The following is a 17,366-nucleotide window of genomic DNA, read 5'->3' as shown; positions in this document are numbered from 1 at the left end:
CGTATGCAGCTTGTGCTGCAGGCAACTCTTACCTAGAGGACAAAGTGAAAGAGATTATTCATCATGCCAGCACTGCGAGGGAGAAGAATCTTATGGATGCAAATGACTTCACTTAAACTCGCAGTGAAACCCCTCAGAGAGGCAGTGATCAGGCTCATCTGCTTCACAGCCCAGTTGCCTGGCAGATGCTGTGGTGTGCTGGACAGCTGGGGTAGCTCCTTAATTTCTATGGGGACAGTGGGGTGGGGTGTGGAGGGAGGGGGAGATAACAGCAGGTCACCTTTGCACACAGATCTGTTTACGTTGCAGCCTTGATGCCATTAGAGGTGAGAGGTGAGTCTGACATGGGTGATAACTCCTGGTTCTGCCAGCCAACTCCTGCTGTACAGCCTGACCTGTACTGAGATGTGCAATGTGCCCGAGCACTGATGTGAATAAAAAGCAGCATGGGGGACAAGGAGGCCTCTGAGAGGTGTTTTGTTTGGATTTTTCTGTCCCCAAAACTTACGTTATCAGGAGCAGTCCCAGGCACAGGACAATGCACATGTCCATCCCCTGTCCATGGACTGGGCTACTTGTTGGTAACTATTAGGCAATTGTATTGCAGAGCACCAGGGCCCTGGTGTCTGTACAAACTTGTCTCTGAGCAGAGATGCACAGCTGTCTCCAGCTGCTGGACAGACCCACTCCTCCTGTCTACATGGTGATAAAAAGAGCAGCAAGCCCAAGTCTTCAGCAACTTCCTCCCAGTTGCTGTGGCCCAGCAGAACAGTCCAGCCCCACCTCTCGGGACCAGTACAGTTCAGTTTGTCCTGCACTGTTGAGGAGCTGTGTTCTATAATACTCCATAATATGAAGGTATAAATTTATAATAAATATTGTTATTTATTGTTTGCACTGAGAAGCCATGTGGAATGCTATATAAGGCCAGAAGGAGAGAGGAAAGGCAGACCTTAGCTGTACAGTCTTGGTATTAATGAGTACAAACAGCCAAGACTCTTGGTCACTGAAGTACCCTGAGACCTGAGAGATGGAGTTAGCAAGGTTTTTTTGTATGCTGACATTATTCACCTTCCTGCACCCCAGAAAAGATGATCAGTTCCCAGCAAGGCTTTTATTCATGCCCGAGGTTACTCACAGTGAGTTTCCCAAGTGATGTGCGAACCATGGACTCGGGGCATTGAGTCAAGGGGTGACTCAAGAGGCTCCGGTTGGTTCAGTGGCTGCCTTGTATAAAACCAAGGCATGGAGGGAACTACAGTTGCTATATAGAAATAGGTGTGGTTTCTTCTTCCTTGTGCAAACCATCCTTGTGTGGGCCTGCACTATTCCAATCAGCTTCTTGGCTGATTCACGAGTTGTGTAATTTATGTTCCAATCAAGACAGAATTATCAGACCAATGTGCACCTTATTCATTTCTCCACAGCTTCCTTTGAAGGTGACAAGTTACCATAACTTGTCTGCTTCTAAACCATGAACACACCTCAAGCTTTTAGAGAATGGCCACAACAAAACAAAAGCTGGTTCAGCTTTGAGAACCTTTATACTGGACTTCCCTTGCAGAGTAAGAAGTGATTCAGATGTGTTGTAGCACAGCCCAGCTCCAGGAGCAGTGACTGTGCAGAGCTCTGCCTCATCTTCTTAACTTTTTCAGTGCAAGCATCAGGTGCTGTAAATTCTTTGAGCGTCTTTCACCAGGAAAATGGTGCTGTCTTCAACTGAGATTTGATGTCTCTAACTGCCAGACCAAGACATTGATGAAAGCTCAGTGTCTCTGCAACTTCTTGTACTGGGAGCAGGAAAGGCAGCAAACTGCAGCTGGTAGAACATTCCCAGGTACACTCAACAGGAATATGTCTCCACCTCAGCAGACTTCTATGGCTTCTACAATCAAAATTGAGCAGGACAGGTGGGGGATGGAATGATGGTGATTGTTACTCCAGAAGGAGCTCACAGTGCCTCCTCTGCTCTAACCACCAGCCCACACACCACTGTTAGTGCAGGAGTGGCAGCTGATGACCTGAAGCTGGGTTTGCTGCAATTCTTTGCACTCTGCCATTAGACACCTGGCTTACAGTGCTCTGAATATCTGACCATCACTGACTTCAGTCAAAGCTGTGAACAGCTCAGGACCTCTCTAAATTATATCATTGATGTTGACACTTGCCCAGCAGGGACCTGAGTGACCTAATCAATGGGTTTCAGCTGGCAGCATACTCAACACTATCTTATCTTGTATTGTCCTGTGAAATATGAGGTCAGTTCTCAAGATGTGATTTATTTTCAGTTTCCTTTTAAATCACCTTCATGTTATACTCTTACCTCTGCCTTCTTTAACTTTCCGGTGAGAAATTGGCCAAATGTCTCATGAAGAAATGCTCCTTGAGCACCTTGTTCATAATAAACATTAAACCAGGATCTTTGTCTCAACATTGCAGGGATGAAAATACTGTAATTTTCTTATTTTATCAAAATTGTGATGGCTTCATTTTGTTTATACATTAACAAAACCTGGTAGACAGAGGTAAAGGAGGGTGGAAATTTCTCCAATCCTGAGAACTTTGTCTGAAAATGTGAGGGCCTGTCTCTCGCTCCAGTGAAGTCTGTGTGCCATTCCAGTAAGTCTCCCTCATACTGATAGATTTTACAGAGCTAGAACATTCCAGTGCTTTCAGTGCCGTGTTTCCTTGAACAATGTGTGTGTCTGATGCACACACTGGATTGTCTGAAAGTGAATGTAGAATAAGTTGAATGAAGTGCAGGTTTTAGGTGCAGTTGATGACAAGAGGACAGTTTTGTGTCATGTTCAAAGGGCATGAAGCTCAGAAAGCTAAAGCCACTTTTATCCTTTTGGTCAAGGTTTAAAGCCAAGTGCAGTTTGACCCGGTCTCAGGCTGAGTTCTACACCTCTAAATGACTTAATTACCAGATGCAGCTTGTTTAGACAACTAAGTGTTCTTTGATTAGTGTTCCAGAAGCACAGTAATAGCTGCTTCCTGCATGCAGGAAAAAAATTATGCTGCATAAATACCTGACTAAAGATAAATATAAGTACAAGGTCTGGGATTACGAGATGGATTATCAATTCTGAAAAGGTCCTGATCCCCATCAAAAACACAGGGCATAGCCTTTAGAGTGGAGTGCAGGGCTGTAGAGCAGCCATGTCCCTACACACCTTTGGAAATTTCCAATATGGGACTTAAAAGAATGGGATGCTATCTTGACAGTACAAGGCTACACCCCTTCAAAAGTTCTGGGCAAAAATCCCCATGAAGTGTTAACTTCTTTCCTATTCAGCAGAACAAATCTGTCAAAATCTGTAGGGTGGGAAAAGCCAAGGTGAATTCTGATTCTTACAAGAAGCACAGGGCAGTGAATGGCACTGTTATGTTCAGTAGGAGGGAAAATATTTACACTAGGTATAGTTAAGCTATAAAATCTTTGCTGTAGTACACTGTACATATAAAATGTACAGATTCAAAAACTAATTGAACAAACTAATGGAAAGCCATCTGTCAAAGAATGACTGCAGTGCTGTCACTTTTGATTCTGTACACCAGGAAAAAATCTGCATGTGTTTGTCCTGTTCAGCTGGTGTTCCCAGAGCTGTTACAATGAGCTGTGCTAAGAAAGCAGGGTCCTGAGCTGGATGCAGGTTTGCTCTAACCTACCATAGCTGCTCTTGTGCTTCAGTTTCTATGCAGTGAGAAGTTTGCAGGTAGTATTCATGGAAGAAATTTTGTTTCTTACTTAATTTGGTGTATTTTTACTTATTAATATTGCTTCTTCTGAACAGAGATAAATATCTGTGGGGTTGGCAAAACACTTCAGATCCCTGACTTAAGGTGTTTTCAGCCAGTTTGTCATAGCTGGTACTTCAGCCTGCTGTATTTGCAAGCAGCAGAATATGCTTAACTTGCAGGCAGCTTTGCAGTGGCATCAGCAAGTGCTGTGTAATCTCCTGCAAGAAAATTCCCAAACAGGTATTAGATCATGTATCAGAAAGTACTGCTAGACCTGTTCACATTCCCTGGCATAAACCTTTATACCTTTGGGATCTTAATAGTTAATCTACCTGAGTGAATAGGAAGGAGCAGTTTTACTTTCAATAAAGTTTGATTCCTGGAGGCAGATCTTTTTTTTCAGTGAGTGTCAGATAATTTGAAGGTTAGGGTGAGGCAGGAAACCACGACACGCCTTTGTTGGGACTTGTATAAGAGCTCGGGAATAGAAAAGCAAGAGAAGGGCGAGAATAAAACAGGAGAAATAAAGAAGAGGTGAACATTTTTGGATGATCACTCAGGTTCCACACACCTTTGGAAGGACATGATATAAAGTGCAGGTGGCAAATTTTTGATAGAAGGGAAGCAGTTGAGGAGAAAAAAAAAGATTTTCATTTCAGTAACCAAAGCACTGCAGGTAAGTTACATTACTAAAAAAAAAAAAAAGGCAGAAAAAGGTATCCTTTATTTTGTCTTCCAGATTCCTTTAAGAGCAAGGCTGACTTTTCAGACAGGATAAAGCAGGTGTTACATTTTGATATGGGGAATACAATATAAAAACAAATTTGCTTAAGGGCTGGATCATTGTGGGTTTCTGTTTGTCAGTGAATACTACTCATTTGAATTGAGTATCCAGTGAAAGGAGTTTACCTGCTGGGAGAAACCAAGTGTGAAGCCAAGTTATGGATACATTGTTAATGTGTTTTGTGAAACGACTGCAAAATCTATAAAGTTTAGCTGAATTTTTCTGTTACATAAGGGTACCAGAATGGTGAAATGCAGATCATCTGTTGGCTGTTTTTAAAAGTGAGCAGAGCTGGAATATGCTAGAGGAGTAGTGATTGTAAATTGGAGCATCAGATGTTGGGTGCATGGTGTAATATTAAGGAATAAATCTCTAGTTGTGAGAATGCCTAGAACTGCTTCTGAGTGAAAGTTTGTGTTGCCATGGGCAAACTGCTTTGTCTCAAAGAAGTGAGCTTGTTATCAGCAGTGACTCATTGATTGTGTATTGTGTGCTGTATTTTTGTCATGAAAATTATGAGGTGTTTTGGTCACAGTAAGTCAGAAGAGTATGATTTGAGAATCAGTTTGAATCCTTTCTACAGCAAGTCCAGCAGTTTGACTGTAGTGGCATAAAGTAAAAGATTTGCCTTTTTCTGTCTTTAGACTGACTTGAGTGACTTTAGAGAAGGTGCTTTTCCGTGACTAGTTCCTTCTTGTGTGAAATGGTGACAGCAGATCTGTCCCATTCTGCAAACACTTTTTTCATTAATACCAAATTGTTTGTCTCCTTTTCTGTGCCAGAGCCAAGAAGTTGGTGCAGGTCAGAATGGCCTATTTCTTTTTCAGCAGCACAGTTAAATAGAGATGGCAAGGACATATTTTTGAAAGGAAAGGTGTCTGGCAGAGCAGAGTGAAGTCTGGGCAGCGCTGTTGCTTGTGCTCTGAGATGTGAGCACATATTGGTGTCAAAGAAGCCGGGACAGGCTGCAGGCAGGGCACAATTTGGTTTGTACAGCATGACCAAGCTTTGGCTGGGCATCTAACCTGCTTCCCCGGAATTTGCATCATTTCAGCCAACAAAATCAGCAGGCTTGGAAGAATGATTTGGTTTATTCAATTCTGACTGTGTTGGTTTTGTTAAAATGACTTGAAAGTAACAGCTTTTGCAGCAGAACAAGAAGATCAAATTCCCAGTCTGTGGGATCAAAAGAGCTACGGGATCGTTTTTAACCAGTTTTAGTTCCAGGCCAGTGGCAGGAAAAGTCTTGGTTAAGAGGAAGAGGCACCTAAAAGACAGGTGATATGGTGGGAGGCATAGTCAGTAGTATCATTTGGAGACATCTGCTGAGTGTCAGAGTATTTATGATCAAAAGGTTCTGCTGACATTAAATATTATTAATCTCAGCACCTGCAGGTGCCTCTTCCTCCTAATGGAGTGTCTCACAGCAGGAACCTCTGGAGAGAGCTGAAAGGATGTGCTGTGAGTACAACAGCATTGTGAGATGAAAACTGGGAGATCATTGTGGAGGGATCAAAGTATCTGAAATGTGCTTGCTTTTATTTTTCCACCAAAGGACACCTTTGTGGTTATTCCACTCCCCTTTGAAAGATATCAGTAATAAACTTTATTACCATTGCATACAATACCTAGATTCTAAAATGATAAGAGAGGATTGAATGTCCAATATCAGAACAGCTTAGTGTCCTTGCCAGTGTTGCACTGCAGCAAAGTGGAACAGGAGATGCAAGAGTTACCCTGCATTGTCAGGCTTTTGTGGAAAGCACAGATCTGAGCACATCTGGCAGTGCTGGGCAGTTGTTACTATCCTGGTTTCAATGCTGTTCAGAGAAGAAGCAGCCTGCACAAGTGTGGCAGTGCCACACCTCTCCTGGTTCTGAGTGCCAGCAATGGCTGCAAGTTCTGGGTTTCTGTGGGTGCCACAAGCACACCACAGCCCCTGGCTTATGTAGAAGGGGCCATAGTGTTGCTGCCTTACCTGCCTGCACTGTTTGAGTGACTCCACAAGTTGCTGCTTGTTGCTCTGAGATGACTGCAGATGACTTCTCTGATTCAACAGCGCTGTTGCTGTGGCACAGACATAGCCCCCAGCTATGCCTTTGTGACTCCAGAGAGGAGCCTGGGAGATGAGTCAGGTCTGGCAGGCAATGGAAATGCAGCACAGTCAGTCTGCTGGCACCCATGTGCCAAGCACACATGCACAGGCACTGTGTGCTGGGGCTGGACTGTGGCATGCATGGCTCCAAAAATGGACTTTAAACTTCTTTTTTTTCATAATTGATATCACAGCAAGATACTTTGCTTTCTCAAGGGAGGGCAAAGATGCAGAAGATGCATTCACTCCATGGCTGTGCTAGCCTCTTCCAGCACCCATAACCAGCACCACCTCCCAACAGCAGAGAGAAAGTGGAGTTCTACAAAGCAGTAGGAAAGCAGTTTCCAAATACAATTTGTGCTCCTTGCCAAAAACACTGATAAAGCCAACAGTGCTGGCATCTAGACAGCAGCTTCCAGCATCTGGTTTTAGGGAGAGAGCTTGAAAGACACTTCCACTGTTGATGCAGTAAGGAAGAGTTGCAGAGATAATGCCTTTTCTTGGAGTGAATGACCAGAAACCCTTCTGTTGCAGGGGACTGTTACCCTGCTGGAGGAGGAACTCTCCTAATGCATGTAGATCAAGCCTTGCATAAGTGTTGGGATCAACTCCCTGGAAAATCCCTTGGAAATCCCTAATGTTAGCAAGCATCCTGCTGCCACCAGGTTGTGTCAGGACTTGGATATGGCCTCAGGAGCTCCACTTACAGAGCTGTTAGACAAGCTCAGGGTCAGCAGTGCAGAGTGAGGGCTGTGGGCACTGTGGTGTTCTCTGCAAAGTGCAGATGAGTCTCTCATGGGGGCTAAAGTGGCTTGCCTGGTACTGTGCCTTCTCCACTCAAATTGTTCCTGTCCAGCTCTGGGAATAACAGGAGCTGGTTAAGGACAGAATTATTCTGAATGTGGAATATTCCTGCAGATTCCCTGCTGCATCTTGCCTTGTGTCAGTGTTTGTGCTTGGGCAGTACAAGTGTAACATCAAGGGGGCTGCAGTTTACAGAAGAGCAAATGGAATCATGAGGATCAAACTCAAATCTAACAGAACTGGGGGACATGGTCTTGGCTTCTGCATCAAGCTGGCCTTTAAAATTTGGAAGGGATTTTGCCCAAAGTTTTTTTTAGACTCAGCATCTTAAATGTGTCTGTTTTGGTACAGCTGGGCCTTCAGTTTAAAGGAGGAGACTTCAAATCCGGTGAAGAGTTTTGGCCTATGGTGAGCTTGTGTGTAAATTAAAATATCTTCCTTCTCATTGTTTGTGGCTGCACAAGATGAAATGTTATCTTAGCAAGACTAGGAGTGAGCAATTGTGTGGTTCCTTCTGACAGAAGTGTTTTCTAGGTGATGTCTCTTTTTCACAATCATGTTTTTTTTGTGGCACGCAGTCATACCTTGGGTAGAGATTATAATTTTGACTAGAGAGGAATCCAGGTAATGAAAAAATGTACACAGCATTCACAGCATCAATTCCAGCACTGTGTAGACTGACCTGAATTTGGCATTAAAGTAGATAAGATTCCAAAGCCACAGACAGGGTCTCCAAACTGTTGCTGCACTACCTGTAATACAAGGTAAAGCACTTCCTACCTTAAGTTCCTTGCTGCCAAAAATAGCTCATTCAAAGGCACCTCTGGTGTTTTTTCTGCTTTGCACTATTATGCACTATTTCTGTTAGCAGAGCAGCAGTATTTCTGCTGAGGCTTTTCTGGCAGTACTGGCAGGGTGCAGGGAGCTTACTCCTGCAGCTTTGCCTGCTCAGTTAATCCTGTGCTGTTGAGTCTTGCCCAGAACAGATGTGTGGGAGTAGTGTTTTGATCCACTGGTTTTCATCAAACCTGGAGACCATAATATAGTCTAGTCTGGTTATTAATTCAGGTCTAAACTCCATCACTGAGTGGATTTGCTTCAAGTGCCTCTATCTCACCTGTTGGCTTTACAGCCCCTCCTGGTGTTTCGGCTCTGCTGCCTTGTGCAGCATCCAGTGTGGCAGTCCATCTGTAATGATCACATGGCTCTGGAAGGGCTCTGTAAACTCCCAGTCACAGACATCTTCCAGGCAGTCTAGTCCCCATCCAAAGTGAGGAAAGTGGTGGGATTTGTGGGGAGCTGTTGTCATTTCTTACTCTTCACAGAGCTCTGAGTGCTGTCCTTCTGTTTTCCTTGCAGGTGGCAATGATATGGATTCTGTAACAAAGAAAACGAGGCAAGATGGATCAGAAGTAACTGAAAGACGTAAGGAGGAGATTTTTAATTTTTACATCACACCCAAAAAGCCAAGAAGTGAATGGCCATTTCTGTAAGGGATTAAATGCTGACCAGTGGTCCAGAACTAAATTCTCTTCCTGGCCCTGGAGTCTGTGTTGAAGTCAGAATAAGGAATAGAATGGGCCAAGATTAGACATTTAGAGATGTGTATCATGACCTGATTGTTTAACCAGTTGATTTCCCTGTGGTAGCATTTCTAACCAGTAGTGCAGACATTGGGATGTTGCTCCAACTTCTGGTATCAACGCCCTGGGTGGCCTAGAAATTGTCAGGTGGCTTTGTGTAAAACTGGGTAATTTTCTACTGACCTTATGAGAATTAACAAGTGTGGGCTTTGCTGTTACAGCAATGGCTGCAGTTCAGAAGTGCCCAGAAATTTTACAGGGATCTTGTACAGAAAAAAATCTTTCATGGCAGTAATGTTCTTATTCAGAGCTAGAAAGACCAGCAAAGAAACACAGCATAGTGTGATAATGAGCCTACAGCTACAACCCCAGGCAGTGTTGTCTTTAGGGACTTCTATTTAAATGAGTCAATCTTCTTTGAACAAGTCATGCTTCTGCATGGAGAATAGGTAGAACATTGATCCAGTTTGGCTACATTAACATGCCATTAATTCTACATCCTTTCTTCCCTCAGTTATTACAGAGACTGTAACCACAAGACTGACATCCTTGCCACCCAGTAAGTAATTCTCAGTCATTGCATTGCATCTGCTTGGTGTTCTGTTATTCATGCTGTTTATTTGTCTGCATTATATCCATTATTTCCATAAACCCCTGGCTACAGCAGATCTCAGTGCATGAAGATCTGCACCCAAAGGAATGTAATTTTCAGAAATGCCTTTCTCCCAAAACACTTGTTACTGGAGAGGAGTAGTATTTGAGGACCTGTCTGGGTATTGTCAGAAACAAAGCCACATAGTGTACTAGGCTAGAAGACCAGACTCTGCAAAGATTTAAGTCCAGATATAGGGTCTCCAGTGGTGATTGTCTCTTGGGAAGAAGGACCAAAAGTGATGGGTATGCAGGTTCCAATGCTGGGGCTGCAGTGTATTAGTTCCCTGTCATCTTACCCAGTTGGCAACAGTGAGTGAATGTTTTCAGTAACATCAAAGGTAACAGGACATTTCTACCTCTGCAGAGAAGTACAAACTCCAAATAGGGAAGAATCCTTCACACTTCTTATCCCACCATATCCTTGATTGGTTTGCTGCAGCTGAGTTGGCAAGGAATTGTATTATCATCTTATTTATGATGAGGGTCAGTCTGTGTATGAAGCAAAACTTGACTACAAACCCGCTGGCTGTGGAGTGTGAATGCTTGTCTGCTCTGCAGACAAGGTACTTCCCTGTACCTCTGATCTCTCACCAGAAATGAAGCTGTACTTGTAACCGAGTGCATGGACAACTTTGGGTCCCTCCTGCCTTCTCTTGCAGTGTCCTTGCTCTTCCTGTCTCCTGCTTGGAGAGAATGTTTCATTTTGTGCTCATCTCTTTCAGAAGGAGGGAGCAGCAGTGGGCTCAAAACATCATCCCACACTGGAGGGAGTGGAGTGGAAAAGCGGTCGTACACCCATGGAAGCAGCCATGTGACCTCAAGTAAGGAAGGAAAGCACTGCCCAGTAGGAGACAGAGAGCAAAGGCAGCAGAAATGGGCTGAGGAGATTCAAGGCAGAGAAGTAGGGTGAGCCAGGGGCAAGGAAAACAGGAGTTGTGAAAGTAGAAGTGCCAAATGCATACACAAAGCAAAGATATTCCTTCCCTAAAGGTGGGTTTGAGAATGTGTGAGTAAATGACAAAATCCCATTTTCCACAGGGAAAACTTAATTTCAGGAGAGCAACAACAAAAAATTTCATTCCTACTGTTTTTAAGAAGTCATTCAGAAACTGTATTTCCCTTCTTTCAGTTCTTCCAAATCACAGTCTTTCTGAAAATTTTTGTTCTAAAGACAGTTTTGATTAATCTTTTTGTTGATCTTGTTGAGGGTAGAATATTATTAAAGAAATTCCTAGAAAATGTTTTCTTATGTTTGTGTGCCCATGGCTTTAGCACTTTGAACACTTTGCCAGATTTTCTGGATGTGCTAAATCATTGTGTACTGCCTACTCTGTAAAACCATTTCTTTAACAGCATTTTTTTTTTGCACAGCTCTTAGGTTGTCATAGCAAAGGCTTCTAAAGACTAAGATTCCTAGCCAGGTACATGGCACGCTTCTCTGTCCCCAGTGGGACTGACTATACAGCTCTCTGAAAACATTCTCTGTGCTCCAAGGGAACTGACAAACCAAAGGGAGTGAAGTGCATTTTGGAAGCTCAAGGGGAGAGTTAGCCATACCAAAGAGATCTGACAGACACCTGCATGCCAGTTAAAGGCCAGAGTGTGGAATCACTTTGCCTCAGGGCACAAGTGAAGTAACTCCACTGCAGATGTTGGGCTAATTGTCTGGACTGGCATCAATGTGAGAACTGAATCCAGTGCTTCAAACTCAGAGCACCGTGGAGGATTACCATCATCTTTTTTTTCAGTATGTGGAAAAAGAGAAAATAACCTGAACTTCAGAGACACTGAGCTCTTGAAGTTTCAGAGAGCATTCTGTAGTCTCTTCTTTCCCATTTTCTTGCAGAATGCCTCTAACAGAGGCCTACTTGGCACAGTAGTTCTTTCTGCTGAATTAAACAGGAAAGTTACAGAACAAAACAGGTCCTCTTAGAGGGGAAGCTGGCATGAAAACACTGTTGAGATCAAAAGAACACACTTTTTGTAGGGATGGGTAAACAATCCCTTTGTGCTGTAGCCTGATCATACTCGAGCATTAGATTTTGTGCAAGAGTATGAACAGTTTTTGTAGCCTATGTCATATAACGCTTGAGTTAACAAATGAATCTATATCCTTTCCAAAACTCAGCATCATCCAGAGCTAAATTTGTTCCTGCTCAGGGGAGATGGTTCCCTATTACCCTAGGCCAGAACCTGGTTTCATACAAATCATTGACAAGTTTTGCTTTGAAATAAATACACAGTTGTATACAGTGATAACCAATACTCCTCTCTGCCCTGAATGCTGAGGACAGCCAGAGTTGGACCCTGATATTGTTCTTGTCCATCTCTAGTTGTGAAACACCAGTGCAAGTTTGTCCAGCTCAGAAGACAGTAAGATAAAGCACCCCGGGCATCCAGAATGTACTACCAGGACTTCGATTTGCTGAGGGTGTTTTGTTTTGCCCATAGGTGGAAGTGGTAGATTGAATTCAACATCATCATCCTCCAGCTACAGACAAGCCCAGTCTCCCAGCTCTACTCTCACCAAATCACCTGGCTCAACATTTGAAAGAAAAACCTATGTCAGCCGCCATGCAGCCTATGAAGGTATCACAGAACATGCCATAGGAGGGAGGCAATGTGCAGTGCACTCTGAGGTCACATTAGTGCAGAATTGTCCCCAATCCCATTGTGGTTTTCTTAGGAAATAAACCATCAGGGACACAATTTAATGATTAAGTCCTATTTATCCTAGGAGTAATGCTCATTCCTAAAAGGAGTTGTGGCATATTCTTGTTGAAAGACATTAGCAGCTCTTTCATGTGAAACCTGAATAGCTCTTTTTTTTTTTAATGGAAATGTTTTCTGCCCACTGAGATTAAGTAGTTGCCAGGAAGACATGTTTTGAAAGCTTTTAATGATCTTGTACAAAGTATTAATGAACACTTTTCTGTTCTTTGCAGGGAGCTCCAGTGCCAACTCTTCTCCTGAGTTTCCCAGAAAAGATTTCGGTATGTCCTTTTTAGAGCTGCTCCTCTGAATGTTATGGCAAGGTCATGTGAGTTGATGACTATAAGGGCTTTTTGCACATTTCTGTGTCCTGCTCTACCTTTGCTACCTCTGTACTGGGCCACCATGCAGCTTCTTCACAGGATTTATGTGGGATTTACATTAACAGCTGAAAGTCAGGTCTCTAGCTGATCATATTCAAACAGATAGTGAATACTGTGTATCTGCTACTCTCAGCTGCTTTTGTGATGCTCCCTGTATGACATAGGACATGGACAGGAAAAGACAGACATGGGATGCTTCATAGCATTCCCTTCACCCTTCTAGAATAGCTCAGAGAACAGCTGCAAGCAAGAAAGTCCAGACTCTTGGGATTTTGAGTCATTGCTGGATATACTTTTCTGGTAGCTCATTTCTAGACTTCATCAAGTGCATATGGAAAAATGAAGTGGCTATTCAGTGATATATTTAGTGACAATGTTTGCACTAAACACTGTCAGCAGGTGTTGTTTTGCCCTGTCCAAACTCTGAGCTGCTGATTTTACTCAGTGAAGGTAGTGAAACATTATGATCAGGTCACCTTTTGGCTCATAGAATGAGGCAGGGTTTCACAATATGCAGCATTGGTCAGTGGGATCAACAGGCCTCTTAACTTCTTTTTTGCCATTTGAAATGTGACATCACCATCTACAAACAGCATTTCCCTGTATTAAAAGAAACAGCATCTGATCCAAAAAGGCTAAAAGTGCTACTGATTCTTTAAAATACCTTATGGTCTAAAGGGGGACTGATAAAAAAAAAATTATTTAATGGTTCAGTTCTTCCAGCTGTGCTCCAAGAAAAGTTACTGCCTGAATGTAAGCACACTGAGCAAGATCAGTGTACTGATTTTCAGAGGTGTCACAGGCAGTAAAGACTAATACAGTGTTTCTTTCATTGCTGTTCACAGCATCTGCCTCTACGAGAGGAAGAAGCCAAAGTCGAGGTGAGTGATTCTGTTCTTTGAGAAGCCTCCTTTTTTCAGTTCAGCATAATTCAGGTGTGTTAAATAGACCTATTCTTCAGCTGGAATCCACCAGTTTAAGTGTGGAGCAGTCAGATGAGGTACATGGATTTGCACCATTTCAGATGTGAACTATTAATCTGTAAGCAGTTGTTTAAACAAGCTTAGTGTAAAAATTGACCTTAGTGAACATCATGGTAGTTCGGACTGTGTCAGAAAGGAAGATATTCTTGGAAACCTGGATGTGTGAGAACATGGTCTTCCATCTTGTCTGTTCACTACAATAACCTTAGTCCATCCATGCTCTGGGACCAGCCTCTGACATATTTACAGTAATTGCATTCATGCTTCTCCTACTGTGATCTGTCTCTTGCAAACCATAAAGCCATACCCTGAAATAATTTCCTGCTGATAGTAAAGAGATGGTGAGGAAATTGCAGACTTACTGTGATCTGTAGCCAGCTCACTGTAAAACTCTGCATTGTTTAAATCATTCAGCTCTTCTAATAAGTTATTAACAGTGTTGGGGAAAGAAGGATTATCTTGGTCTCCAAGAAAATAGTATCTGTTTCCAGTTGCTTGAAGAGGAAACTATAATGTCACTTTATTCAAGTTAATTTTAGCAGTAGGTATAAATCACAGCATGGTCTTGCACAGTCCTCCTGGAGAGTGTCACATTCCCAATTATTCTGCCTCAGATCGTCACTCAGATCGTCTCCTCTAGCACACTACATACCTGAACTCCCAGCAGAACTAGGCCATGCATAATAAAGTAGGCACCAGAGAATCAGGTCCAGCTTCTCATATTACTTCAGAAAATAATTCCAATCCATCATCTTCTCCACATGAATGCCAAGATAGTATTTCTTTTCTAGTGCATGCACTGTCAGATTTCATCATGAGGAGCATGTATCACATGTTCTGGCTGACCACTTTGCTTGTGGGAGGCAAGTTTAAAGGCTTACCCCAGCCAAATCACATTAACTGTGTAATTTCTTGTGCTGGACAGTAAAGGTCCAGTAAAAGTAAGGCAATAGCATTGAGTACCTGGTGAGAATGTTGGCTGAAAACTGGGCTGGTTACATTCAGTGAGCTGAAAGAGAAGTCAGTAAGTAGCAAGAGACTGAATCATACAGCCCACTGTAGAGATGTCAGTTGTACCCAAGAGGTAGTACTGAATTTGTGTATTTACTAAACATCTTTTGGCTCTCTAATTTTTTTGTTCAGAAGGAAAATGAAAATAATATCTGTGATGAGTGGAAACATCAGTGTGATTGAGGACTGCATAATTAGATCGTCTGTATATCTGACAGTAGCAACATTATTGACTTCATCAGAGGCCATCAATGAGTGAAATGTAATTCCCTGGAATTTAAAGCAGCAAAATGTGGCCCCAAAACAAAAAGTTGCCCAAGCCCATTTGCTACCAATTTGCATGGACCATGAATACTGCTCAGATTAAGCAGTCAGACAGCAAGGTGGAACATAAACAGCAAGAAGGAAGGAATTCACTTCAGCCTAAGGTTTCATTCCCAGCCCAGGGCACAAATGAATCTCTCTCCATATTCATGATCTGCTTTTTATCTTCCCAGAGAGTGAAATACGAGTCCGACTGCAGAGTGCATCTCCCTCTGGCAGATGTAAGTTATTCCAGGGGTATTGGGGATAAGGTAGAGGGTGTTGCTGCTAGGGTTATTACTTTTCCTGTTAAAAACATTAATTTGAGTCCCTTTTCTGGACAAGGAAACATGCTGTGGGTTAAGTGATGCTCTTGCAAATATGTAAAATGCTCCTTAGTCCCAGAAACATCCTCTAGAGGTTTGTCATTAAGTGCCCCTCCCCAGAAAGTAACAACTTCATAGACACGCAGATAAATTCCACTGAACTATTTAGAACCAGAGCGGGATTACAATGAAACACTGGCTTTTGGGTGACTTTAGACATTTGCTTTTCCTGCTAGGGACAGAGTTGGATGATGTGAAACGTTTGCTGAAGGGAAGTCGATCTGCCAGCTGCAGCCCTACTCGGTCATCATCTGGTACCCTCCCGATACCGAAAAAGGCCGTGGTGGAGACAAAGATGGTCACTGAGAGCTCTCAGTCAGGTACTTGGCATTAGCAATGTTGCACTCATTCCAAACAGCATTTGCCATAAAAAGTACTCAGTTGTTAAGACCGTTCAGATAAGAGTACATGGTGTTCCTGTACAGAAAAAGGGTCAGAATGCTGAAAGACTGTCCAGGTATTGCTGTAACAAGAGTCATCTTGGGTGTCTTTATAGGGACTAGTCTAATCTCCAAATAAATGAGTCCATTCTTTCTGCCACCAGTTTCAGTTCAGAGGTATTTCTAGCAGAGATAAGAGCTCTAAGTAAATGTGTCTGAGAGTGATTTGATCTCTTATCTCCAAGTGAGACAGAGAGATAGGACTGAAGACAACATTTCAGTGAGTGATTTATTAGCCATTCCATTTCATAATAACTCATCAGGAACTGCATGAGAAGACAAGGGGGAATGGCTTCAAACTGAAAGAGGGAAGGCTTTAATAGATGTTAGGAAGAAATTCTTTACTTTGAGAGTGATGAGGCACTGGCACAGGTTGCCCAGAGAAGTTGTGGATACCCCATCACTGGAAGTGTTCCAGGCCAGAATGGATGGGACTTTCAACAACTTGGTCTAGTGCAAGGTGTCCCTCCCTATAGCAGGAGGTTGGAACTAGATGATCCTTGAGGTCCCTTTAATCGCAAACCATTTTGTGACTCTATAACTGAAGTGGTACTTAAAATACTACAACCTTTTTTAGTTATTTATACACCTCACAACAGGGCTTGAGGATTCCATTGTCTTCCATCAATGTCTAAAAACAATATCTTTTGTCTTACTCAGAGCTCCAATCCTGTCTAAAATAGAATTTTAGTCCAGTACACTAGTGAACCAGTCAGAGACATTTGGGAAGCAAAAGTCATACATCCCATGGCCCAGGGTGATTTATTAATGGAATGGCAGACTGGGATGGTTTATTCTGGTACCATACCATCTATGAACAATGAAATCTCTTCAAGGTGTTCTGTGAATGATCATGCTGTCAATCTATATTCCATTGGTTAAAATTTGTGTGGGCTGTAATCAGCTGATGTTTGAGGTCAGTTACACCATGCTAACCTGGTGTTATTGAGTTGACTCTGCAAGGGTAATTGAAATGTAAGTTGTTTGCCCTATAAACCTGCAGTGTATGCTAAGCCACAAGCCTGGCCTTGTTGAAAACCACTTCTATCTGCTTGGTTTTTTCAGTGTCAGGGACATATGACACAACCATACTGAATACTGCCCTCCCTTCATACATGTGGTCCTCCACTCTGCCTGCTGGCTCTTCCCTTGGTGGATACCATAACAGCTCTTCCTTGATCAATGCCATGTCTCACTCTACAGGATCAGGTATGCTCCCTGGATTGCCCAGGTTTGAAGGATGGAACTATCCTGAAACTGGGTCAAAAGCATGTTTTTTTTACTCAGCACAAGCTAAAATGATGGAATAATCAAAATGGCAAGGGATATGCTTGAATTTTCTCTGGTTTTCTGTCATTTGGTGCTCTCTGCTTCTACACTGAATCTATCTCAAAATCCTTCTGTGTGAGATTTATTGTCCTGGCTCTGTGACTGTCATTAAATTTTGATGTCATCTTTATAAAAGAGGTCAACCTCACATTCCC

General features: G+C 42.8%; 1 protein-coding gene across 1 annotated transcript in view; it reads left to right on the top strand.

Annotated features, from left to right (window-relative positions):
* The first annotated feature begins 4,241 nt into the window (after nt 1-4,241).
* Nucleotides 4,242-17,366, top strand: part of COL17A1 (collagen type XVII alpha 1 chain) — a 38,316-nt gene continuing 25,191 nt past the window's right edge. The window contains exons 1-10 of the mRNA XM_074545179.1: nt 4,242-4,420; nt 8,787-8,852; nt 9,525-9,569; nt 10,387-10,485; nt 12,116-12,253; nt 12,610-12,657; nt 13,605-13,640; nt 15,251-15,298; nt 15,619-15,762; nt 16,948-17,091. Of these exons, the coding sequence (XP_074401280.1) occupies nt 8,798-8,852; nt 9,525-9,569; nt 10,387-10,485; nt 12,116-12,253; nt 12,610-12,657; nt 13,605-13,640; nt 15,251-15,298; nt 15,619-15,762; nt 16,948-17,091 (757 nt within the window). The 5' untranslated portion in view covers nt 4,242-4,420; nt 8,787-8,797. The remainder of the gene's footprint in view (nt 4,421-8,786; nt 8,853-9,524; nt 9,570-10,386; nt 10,486-12,115; nt 12,254-12,609; nt 12,658-13,604; nt 13,641-15,250; nt 15,299-15,618; nt 15,763-16,947; nt 17,092-17,366) is intronic.

Source organism: Zonotrichia albicollis, chromosome 7, assembly GCF_047830755.1.
Source record: "Zonotrichia albicollis isolate bZonAlb1 chromosome 7, bZonAlb1.hap1, whole genome shotgun sequence".
In the NCBI taxonomy this organism is placed as follows: Eukaryota; Metazoa; Chordata; class Aves; order Passeriformes; family Passerellidae; genus Zonotrichia; species Zonotrichia albicollis.
The sequence above is the reverse complement of the archived record's forward strand: the minus strand, read 5'-3'. Positions and strand labels throughout refer to the sequence as shown.